Raw genomic sequence first — 11,030 nt, 5'->3', positions numbered from 1 at the left:
TCTCATTTTCTCTTACCTCATTTTCTCTTGCTAGCTGTTTAGCTTCATCTACTACTTGCTTTGTCCTCATTTCAAGGAATCTCTCCATCATGACTTCAATTTTTGCACTCTTTCTAGACCTTTGTCCTTCCTTTTCTAGTTTCTTTCTTGATGCAGCCATTCTTCGTTGTCCACTTCTTGCCTCCTCTTCATCTCTTGCATCCTTTTCTTCATCCTCTTCATCACGTATCTCATGAATTTCCTGTAGAGCTTCTTCCTCAGCTTATGCGCCATCTTCTACATCATCAATTTGGTGAAGGGGCTCTTCCACACGTTGTGACTCAATAGAAGTGAAATTGTATGTCCCTTCAGCCAGATGACCTACATTTGGCACAATGCATTTAGAGAAATAGGACAAGCACCTATTTTACATCATAGAGATCTGACTGAAAAAAAGCTTACTATATATAACTTACCATCATAGAGTTCTCCCAAAGCATCAAAGAGCGAAAAGCTTGCCTTGTTATTTTGAAACTTCTTGATTTTGAGGAAAGTCTGCATATTTGAAGAAAATATTGATCAAATACAAAGTTATCACTATGAGGTTATCCATAGAATTACTTCAAGAAATTAACTTACCACTATGAGGTTCTCCCACATTCCTGTTGATCCTTCAACCATATTTTTTTGTTCATTCCATTTTGACCCACTTTGCATTCTTGCCGTTTTGAGCATTTTGCAGTCCCTCTTAAGCTAACATTCTTTATCTTGAATTTGTGCCTTTGTGTACGAGACAAACTTGTTTCTCAGATGGAAATCCTTCACTATCTTGTTCCAACCTTCAGTGTTCCAACCGTTGTCACTTCTATAGCCACTATCTATATACTCATACAGATTTTCAACAAGTGATTTCTCAAGAGTTGAGTTCCAGTCCGCTCTTTGTTTTCGTACATAAAACAATGATCAAGCATTAGTTTTAGAAATTTTATAACATCAATAATACAAAATTGAAAAGAAAGCATGAAGAAACATTAAACACCATACCTCATGGTGAACCTCCACTCCTCTTTGTCCCACTACATTTAGGAGAAGGCTTAGTGTGATGTTGAGATCGAAATCACATGCCACCATCACATTTATGCTTAGTGTGCCCGTCCTATTCCTAAAAGGAGAATGCTTCTCAAGGAATGTGGAAACGAGGATATGAGTCCCATCAATGGCACCAAGACAATTCTTGAAGAATGGATAGAATCTAGGATTATCTTGGATTTTTGGATACACTTGATTAGGATCGGGGGACTGGAGGAAACAATGAGAAAATATGGGAATGACCTTCTTGAAGAAGTGGTTGATGTGATAATGGAAGGTGTCGTTGCTGTGCCCAAAGGTCACTGCAAGATCCTCATATGAGGCATTGCGACTTAACATGTATAGGAAGAAACCCAACTTCTCCTCCACCGTAATCCTTGTATCAACAATGAGCCTTTTCCTTCTAAGATAAGTCGCTAACTCTTTGAAGATGTGAGGTTCCATCCTAAATGTAACTTGGCAGTTCTTGATATGTCCCTCAAGGAGTCGACAAACCTTAACCTCTCCTATTTCTTTTGATATATGACGTTTCTTCTTTACTCCCCCTTCTCTAGCGGAACCCATCAGATATAAGGCAGGGAATAGAAACATCATCATGTCATCATCTTCTTCCTCCCTCCTCTTTCTAATACAATCTCTCAATGAGATATTCATTGCAGAACTAAAGCATATAAATTTATAGTCAAATAGAAGCTAAATAGATAAAATGGAAGGCTAAACAGGTTTCTAAACAGATTTCTGTACCTATTTTGAATAGAAAAAAAAGGAAAGTACATAATTTTGTACCTATTGGAGTTGGTACTGAATCCCAAGAAGGTGGAGGTTCACCTTCCCCAACTCTTAATGGTGCTGGTGGGATCTACAAGTAACAAGAAAAGGCATTAAGTTATTTTGTGAAACAGTGCACTAATACTAATACACCAGTAAGTAGCTATGGCAAAAAGAATTGAAAATCTAAATCTTGAACTACTTGACTGCAAGGGAGAATACAAAGGTTCTGACAGTAAGGTAAATATTTAGTAAAAATATGTCAAGGTGCCACTGGCGTCACCCCCACCGCAATCCCGCACACACTACTAGCCGATCCTATTGACAAAATCATACTTATTGGTCCAGTTTCAGAATACACTATTATGATTTTATTGTCCAGCACTAGCAGATCCTATTGACAAAATCATTCTTTCTGTCCATTTTCAGAATACACTGTTATGCTTTACCTATCAGCTATCATTGTCCAAAGTCAGTGCAGCCAGATTTTTTGTTTATTGGTAATACGACTTCTTGGCATGTAGGAACTTCCTTTGTTGTTTCCTTTAACAGGTGGAATGGTGGCAATTCACTCCGTGTTTGATGCGTGATTGTCTGAAGAAATTCATGCTGAACACTCCTGATAATTCAAGGTCACCCACAGGTCTTAGAGTTAAAACCTAAATCATGGATCTCAAATTATCAGGAAAGCATAAAAGAAAACCTGAATCATGAATCTCGGTCTGTAATTATGGATTTATGAATCTTGGTTTGATGGTTACAGAATTGAGTTTCGAAGCACATGATTTAGATTGGCCACAAAGCATAGGACACAATATAGATCAAGAAGTGCCAACCCGTAACAAGTTGGGAAAAACATGTTGCATATCAGATTGCATCCTTACAAAGTTACAATTCCACACATTATTTTTTCTTAATCAACAAAGGTATCACTATCCATAATATTATGTCACTCACTGGAATGATATCTCTGAAGCTGAAATTTTGCAGCAGTCTGACTAAATATTTACTAATCACGACTGATGAAATATGTCAGTGTGCAAGAGGCTAGTATAAGGAATGTCGAAGCTTATGACAACTGAGAAGCATTTTCTTCTGGCACTTAGAAGTGCCAGATTTAGTTTGTGCAGACATATTCAGATTTTTCCAACACATACAAAGGTTTGTCAGTAAGGTAACTTGCTTCTGGCACTAAGGTAACTTGCTATGCAGTAACAATGCAGCCTGCCAGTTATTGGTTGCAATGAAAGGTTCGTCAACTGTAATAGTACTAACATGTTACTAGTTGCACAAAATAAATTATGCAGAAACCCAACACAATTTTATGCCAACACATACAAAGCTACATCAAGAAGACTGAAAGCTACTTGTGTACCAACACAATGAATTCAGAGTTTCAGACTAAAACTCTGAATGAAGGAATGATGGAGAACAGGGCAAACAACTCAAGTGGTAGCAGCACCTCCAGCTCCATCTGTGGCTGTGCTGCGGCCTTCCTCTAGCAGCCTTCAAGGTACCACTGCAGAATGGCAAGCCTAATGTTGGATTGGAGCTTGAACTTAGAACAGTGTAGCGTGGAACATGAACTGCATTTAGCTCTAAAATTTGGGCTGATATGGATAGCTGCAGATCGACTGATTACAGGAGCATGAATGGACAGGAGTGATGATATCTGAATTTCTGATGCATGTGCGTTGCAGTGCAGGCAAAGCAAAGCAAAGCAATGATCAGCAGAGATATCAATAATACTAGTGTGAGTCCGGTCCGGATGCATCTGCGACTGATCTGATCGATCTATCGTCAGCTATCACGGTTCGATTTCTATGGACAGGGTGCGAGAGAATCAGAGAAGCATGGTTTGGAATCAACTAACGAGGAGTCAACTACACCCCAAGAACAATCAAACCCACTACACCCTAGGCTTGAAAACCTCAAGAATAAGAACGCAAGGATGGGAGAGGGAGAGGGAGAGATGATGGCGCTCACTGGGGAGAAGGCGGTGGAGAGGGTGGAGGCTGGACGGGACCCGGTCGCCGTTGGGTATGTGCTGCGCCGCCATGCCGTCACCTCGTGCCGCCATGCCGCCACCCCATCGCCTCACGCGCCGCCAGCGGAGCTGCACCTCGCGTCGCACGCATCGCCTGTGTCTCTCATGCTAGATTCGTTCTAGGGGTGAGGTAGGGTTCCGATCCAGGCTGACGAGTGTGGGATGATTCCAATCCGGGCCGATTTTCTTTCCAAACCGGGTCAAAACGAATAGCACTTTCGATAGAAGCCTGGTTTCGAACCGGGCCACTTTAAACCACCCGGAACATGTCTCATTCCAGGCCAATCCGGTAAAAACGAACAGGTCCTAAATCATTTGGAGGAAAGCATAATACCAATGCAACTGGTCAAGGTTTATAGGATGTATATTGGTAATTTGGTATGGTCATTCTAGGATTTAAGCAGTTGCATGCCAGCTGTGCTGACCATGGGCCGTTCACAGCCCACGAGGGATGAATTGATTTGGTCGGCATCGCCGTGAAGTTGGGCTGCACTACCTGCTGGGCTGCAGTTTATCAGCACTGGCAATTTGGTATTAACATGGTGTTTTCCATAAAAGTAGAAAGTACATGGTGCTTCTTTAAACAAATTTTACTTACCTGTTGACGTGAACAACAAGTTATACCTTTTAATTGGTAACTTTTATTGAGCTAAATGGTTGTTGCTGTCTACATGTATTGTACTCTCTTTTTTTTGTTTTTGTAAAACTTTTACGTTGGTGTAGCATTACTTGGTCCAGAAACGCTTGAAGCGACGGCACTACAAGACTTCCATTTTTCCCAACAGTCTCTATTATAAAGTGACCAACAGTTGTGCATTTGGTTCAATAGCTGCAAAAATTGTGGGTAATGAGTTTGTGGAGGATTTCATTATTTTGGTAATTACCAAAACTGTAGGAAAAAATGAAAATTTATACAAGAAATACTGTTGGCAACTTAGAAAAATATACTATGATGCTAACACTGTTGGCCACTAGCAAAAAAAAACTGTCGGGAAAGATGTACACTCTTGTAGTGTGGCATGAAATGAACTACTATATATAGTGATTTGCAATTTATTTTGCGACTTCACAATGTTTAAGATTAATGACATGAAGAAGATGCCAAGAGCCCAAGACGTCGATATATGCTCTATCAATGCAAGGATGTTCTACATTTAAAAAAAATAAAAAGGATGTTCCACTCTGCACTAAGTGTTCACGAAGGTAGAGAATTCAACAATCAGTGTCATAGACTATGACTCTTAGTGCAAGTGTGCAAATAACTTCTCTTGGCGCCCTATTGCAGTTTATTCACCTTTTAACTCGTACATTCGTCCCATGAAGCAAAAAAAAAAACTCTCCAAAATAATCTAAAGCTTTTTTTTCAAAGGACCAATGGTATGGTATTTGAAGTGTCTTTAGGGGATTTCCCAAGCTCAAAAAGTAGCATCAAAAATAACATCAAATAAATCCCAACAAGACTGCAACAAGTAAAAAATGAATACAAAATATACTACAACATCAGCTATTTAGTAGTACTACACTCAAAAAAGTATTGATTATTTGGTTGTGAGTGATTCAGCCAATCATTCTAAAATATGTAATACTATATGCCGCAACATAAAAAGCAGACATTAAATTCTTGTTTCGTTGGTGGTATAAAGCACATGTCACTGCCCACCTTAATTATTTAATGGATCCTTGCCCACACATGAATGGAAACAAAACGATTGCCCTACTGAAGTCACCGTGGCCACTAGCAAATTGGAGTCATGCCAGAAACTAACTCGTACCAGAAACAAAACGAACCAAACGGAATAGGGTGGAGTGGTCGTCCTAATAATGGAGTGACCGCCACCGCTGGAGAAGCATGCTCTCAAAAGAAGGGACTAACTACCTTTAATTCTGCCATGGCATTATTGGCATATTTCTTGTTTGAGTCCTTTAATTTTATTTCTCAAAAGCAACATATGCATGACACATCATGAATCGAGCACCAACGAATGAGGAGCCTATGTGATGGCCGTTAGATGCCCATCATGATAAATAAACAATAACATGGAGAACTAATATTTGAATGTTAGTTAGTGCTAAACCAAAAGCTATACACCAGCATATTAGTTTTTTTCAAGTGCGTATCTAAAGTGAGGTGAGCTGATTGGGAAATAGCCAGTGGAAGCAATGATACGTGCAAATCCAGTCAATAGAGCATGTAGTGTGGGAAGTGCAGGGTGTAAAAAAGAAGGGGTGGAGAATGTTTATGTGACAAAATATTTGGCCGGGGTGGGTTGCAGCTCGCTCAGCCTGCTGCCTAGATTCCATCAAACAGGGGAGCTGCTCCCTCCCTACTAAACCACCATTAATGATGGTTTAGGGTTTTTAAATGTGGGCTTTTAGAATTAAAATATAATAATGTTGGCTGAGATGGGGGAAACTAAATACAAGCGTCTGAAGATTTAACGGGTTTTTTTAAGTAAGGATATCTATAATTAAGGTGTTTACCATCTCATAACACTACTCAAGGATAGAAGTACCGGGTAACCCCATTTAGTACCGGGCGCTCGACCAGTATCGCTTGGTCAGTACTAAATGCCACGCCATTTAGTACCGGTCAGCCCAAACGGTACTAAATGCGCTATTTAGTACCGGTCGGTAACACCAACCGGCACTAAACTGCGAGCCACGTCACGCTATTGCGGACGGCAGTTCAGTACCGGTTGGTTACTAACCGGTACTAAAATTTATTCCTTTTCTTTTTTTATTTATCCTTTTTGTTTTAATTCGTATTCGTATTCGACGGAGATTTTACTAATAATATTACGTTAACATATCAACCCATTCAAATCCAAGTATTACAAGTATCAACTTATTCAAATTATTAACAGTCAATAGTTCGTACATCAATACTTAAGGTCTTAGAGAGAACAAGTTCAAATCCATAAGAAAAGGGTACAGTAGGAGTACATCCATGCATTCTACATATTTAATAATTTGCTTCGCTTATGTAGATATGCCACATAGCTTAAGTCTCCAATTGTTAAGTCTAGAACTTCATCAATATAAGCTAGAGCATGAATTAGTGCACTCTCTAGCGCTTCACAAGAACAGTCACATCCACTACCATAAATCTCGAACAATGGAGACGACGTCAACTGAAATGGCCTGTAGAAAGTGAGATGAGCCTGAAGCTTGAAATCTCTGGTGCGTATCGGGTTTCCATCAGTGTAACTATAATTCAACACATCCAAGACTTGAGCCAGAATCGCATGAAAGCTCATTGCCGCCAAGGTTTGACCAAAGACATCCTAAAAGAAGAGAATAACATGATGAAATTTAAAAGATGTAATACAATTAAAGATAAAAGGATGGTTAGATATGTTCCATACCATGTCATGTTGATTCAACTAACAAAGTCTCTCAGTAGTCCCAGTCAAATTGCTTTCTCCCTCCTCGACTGCCTTTATTCAAAACTATAAGAAGTCTGGCACAAAGTACCCATGATTCTTAAGCTATTGTAGGGAGGCCTCCACGACGATCCTTTCAAAAGTTACCCTACTTGGTGTTAATTGACCCCATACGGAAATTGAAACCATCGAGATGGGCTATCCTGGTACTCTCATCCGGTTGGCTTGGGTTTCTCGAACAGGTACTTGAAAAGAGATTTTTACTCTTTTAAAAATCAATGGACCAACTATTTCGGATTGCACTAAAGGAGAAGTACCACCTAGTGCTTTGACAATATCTTCGAGCTATCTAATATTGTCGATAAGCTACATTATATGTAAGTAAATTTAGAAATTATTCATGTGTAGTAAAAAATTTAATTACAAGAAGGAAAGAATTTTACTATGTTGGGAATTATTCCTCTGCTTCGATCGCCTTTTGGCAAGTCAATGACGCGATTAGGGAGGTGAATTCCTGGAGGATCAGCCAATGGTGGCTCCTCAAAAATGTAATGTCCACGGCCGCCGCCACCACGCCGGCCACCTCCACGGCCGCCACCACCATGGCGAGAACTTCCACTTGCCATAGTTAGCCCAAACTATCCAAATAAAATTGTGATAAGATAATTTGTCACCATTTTTCTTAACTAATAAACTTTACCACCAATAATACATTATCATATATGCACATCATATACATTGAAATAAATCTAGACCATCACTTCATAGCCATCCACAATTCTATCACAATGCTACATGTGAATATCAACATGTCCTCTAAGAGATATAGCATTATGCCACAATTGTATCACAAAAAATTAATTACTTAGCATCCAATAGAAATTGATATCCAATTCAGGCAAAATCATAGCCATTTTAATCCAATACAGGTAGCAAAATCATTTTAATGCATCAAAATTAAAATTATCAAAAAAAAAGAAAACCTAACCAGGGAGGGCGCATGGCGGAGGCGCGGCGGCACGCAGGGGAGGCAGGGGAGGGAGAGGCGCAGCGGTGGCCTGCGAGGGAGGTGGGGAAGGGAGAGGCGTGGCGATGGGGATGACACCCAGGGATGGGGTGGCGGTGGTTGAGGACGAGGCGACGACGATGGCGACGGGGGCGACGGGCGACGGAGCAGGGGACGAGGCAATGGCGATGGAGCTGGGAATGGGACGACGGGGCGATGGGCGATGGCGACGGTGATGGAGATGGGGATGGGGATGGGATGGGGCGGCAGTGACGGCGATGGAGACGGGGACGGGACCGGCGCAGCGGCGGCAGGCGACGGCGGCAGCGATAGCGATGGAGACGGGGACGGGTAGCGGCGGTGGGCGAGGGCGACAGGGATGGGGCCGGCGCGGTGCAGAGGGAGGAACTACTAATTTTGGAAACTGCTAAGTGTTCGGAGAAGACAAAGTATTTGTAGGTGGGATACTTTAGAACCGGTGCTAGTCTTTGCCTGGTACTAAATTCCTCCATTTAGTAACCGGAAGGACTCCCAACCGGTACTAAAGTTGCTAAATGGTGGAATCTGAAATTAGGGGGCATTTAGTACCAGTTCCAGCCTTTGCCCGATACTAAATTCCTCCATTTAGTATCGGGCATGCTTCCAACCGGTACTAAAGTTGCCAACTTGGCGGGAGCTGAAATTGTCTGCCTCCAACAGTTTTGTTTTCCGTGCACACTGTCTTAATTCTAATAAAATATTTCAATCATTACGATAAGATTGTCACATGTATATGTGTGTATGAAATAGTAGAGATAAAAATTCATTACAAATATTAACTAGAGTACATTACATATGAAATTCATCGTACATATTATATCAATTCATCGTACATATTAAATCTTACATAAATAAGATACATAAAATCTAGGATCGTCCACATCATAACCGTTAATCATCGCAACGTACAAACTACGATTTATATAGATAATGTCGATTCCCAAGAACCTATCAACATAATCTAGCGCATATATTAAGTCTTACATGAATGAGATATTTAGAACATAGGAGCATCCACATCACGACCATTAATTTGGAAGAAAAAAGATACACTAATCCTAAAATAATGGTACAACATGAGATCTACGAGTCCACCTACTCTGACTAAATATCATAAAAGAATCTTGAAATAATTGTCCAAACATCTTTTGAAGTAAGCGCCACATTTTCATAATAGAAGTATGGTGGCCTAATAGCCTGACCAGGCAAAAGATATGTTCCCTGAGTATGACCCATTTTGGCAATCCAAAACCAACCATAAGCTGATAGGTCAAGGTTAATGAACAAATCTCTGCCTGAACTGGCTATTGGCCACCATACTTTATTATGAAAATCTGGCTCCAAAAGGTGTTTCGAAAACTATTTCAAGATTCTTTTACAATGTTCGGTCAGAGTTTGTGGACTCGAAGTTCTTCTGTTCTTTAGTATTGGAGGAGCAGAGGTGTTACATCCATTGCCGATCCATTTGCATCGTATTACGTGAAAAATGGACACAGAGCTTCATATTAGATAAAGAACTTGACCAATATTAGGTAGGGGAAAGATAGAGTAAATGTGTTTATAATATTTAGTCCCCACTCTAAAAAGCTCTCCATTCTCCTTGTTCTAAAAAATCAACAAGTACTCCATTTGTAACATAAAACTCATTCTAAAAAACTCTCCATTCTCATCACTCTATAAAACTCTCCATTCTCCTCGTTCTAAAAGATCAACAAGCTAGTACTCCATTTGTAACATAAAACTCATTCTAAAAAAATCCGCATTCATCACCTCACTCTAAAAAACTCTCCATTCTCCTCGTTCTAAAAGATCAACAAATACTCCATTTGTAACATAAAACTCATTCTAAAAAACTCTCCATTCTCCTCACTCTAATAAAGTAACAAGTAACATAAAACTAGCTCATTCAAAAAAGCCTAGAATACTATGACCAGAGGAGGGGGAATGAAGTTGCTAACCGGTCTAGTGAAGAAGCTAGTCGAGTGAAGAAAAACGAAGCTTGAGCAAATGGTTGAGCTTGCTCGGGGAGGAAGCTAAGGAAGCAGCTCATTTATATATAGAACAAATGGTTGACATTAGTACCGGCTGGTAGTTTCAACTGGTACTAAATGGTTTCATTTAGTATTGGTTGAAGCTACTAGCCGGTACTAAATGGCATTCTCATCATTTAGTACCGGCTGAAGCCACCAGCCGGTACTAAATTGTTTCGTGGGAAATCTAGCTGTCGGCCACGCGGTCCACGTGCTGCCATTTAGTACCGGCTGAGGTTCCAAACCGGTACTACAGGGGCTCTGGTGGCACTTAGTATTGGATGAAAAGGCGTCCAGTACTAACGCATTGAACGAATGCTCAGTTTTCCTGTAATAAGGTTTGTTTTGATCTTTGGATTTGATCAATCTCTACATCGGAAAAAAAAATAGGTAAAGTACTAATAATAGTAAACTACTACATAGAACCCCTGCCTTTTATGGTTAAAGAGTAATGCTGATTTCATCAGCTGCAGAGGATGTTGGAATTCAGTTACACAATACAAAAGTACTCCATTGTTATTGCTTCCTAATCAGCATACAAATTCTTGCTGGTTTAGTGGCGCTCCAACTAAAACCTCATCTCAATGAGCATGCTTTGTTACCTAATTTGCATGCACATTTTATTGTAAAGAGGAACCGGTGACAGAAATGAGCAGTTAGGAGTCCGAACCGTTTTGGAACCGTTTGGT

At 40.3% G+C, this 11,030-nt stretch overlaps 1 protein-coding gene across 1 annotated transcript; it reads right to left on the bottom strand.

Moving 5' to 3' along the window:
* Positions 1–262: 262 nt before the first annotated feature.
* Positions 263–1,722, bottom strand: LOC140221838 (uncharacterized). The gene is made up of 3 exons (XM_072291813.1): positions 1,024–1,722; positions 456–534; positions 263–360 (listed from the first exon to the last, which is right to left on the bottom strand). Exons 1-3 carry the CDS (start codon positions 1,720–1,722, stop codon positions 263–265), a joined length of 876 nt encoding a protein of 291 aa, XP_072147914.1.
* Positions 1,723–11,030: the final 9,308 nt, after the last annotated feature.

This window comes from Setaria viridis, chromosome 2, assembly GCF_005286985.2.
Source record: "Setaria viridis chromosome 2, Setaria_viridis_v4.0, whole genome shotgun sequence".
In the NCBI taxonomy this organism is placed as follows: domain Eukaryota; kingdom Viridiplantae; phylum Streptophyta; class Magnoliopsida; order Poales; family Poaceae; genus Setaria; species Setaria viridis.
This window is presented reverse-complemented; position numbering and strand designations above follow the sequence as displayed.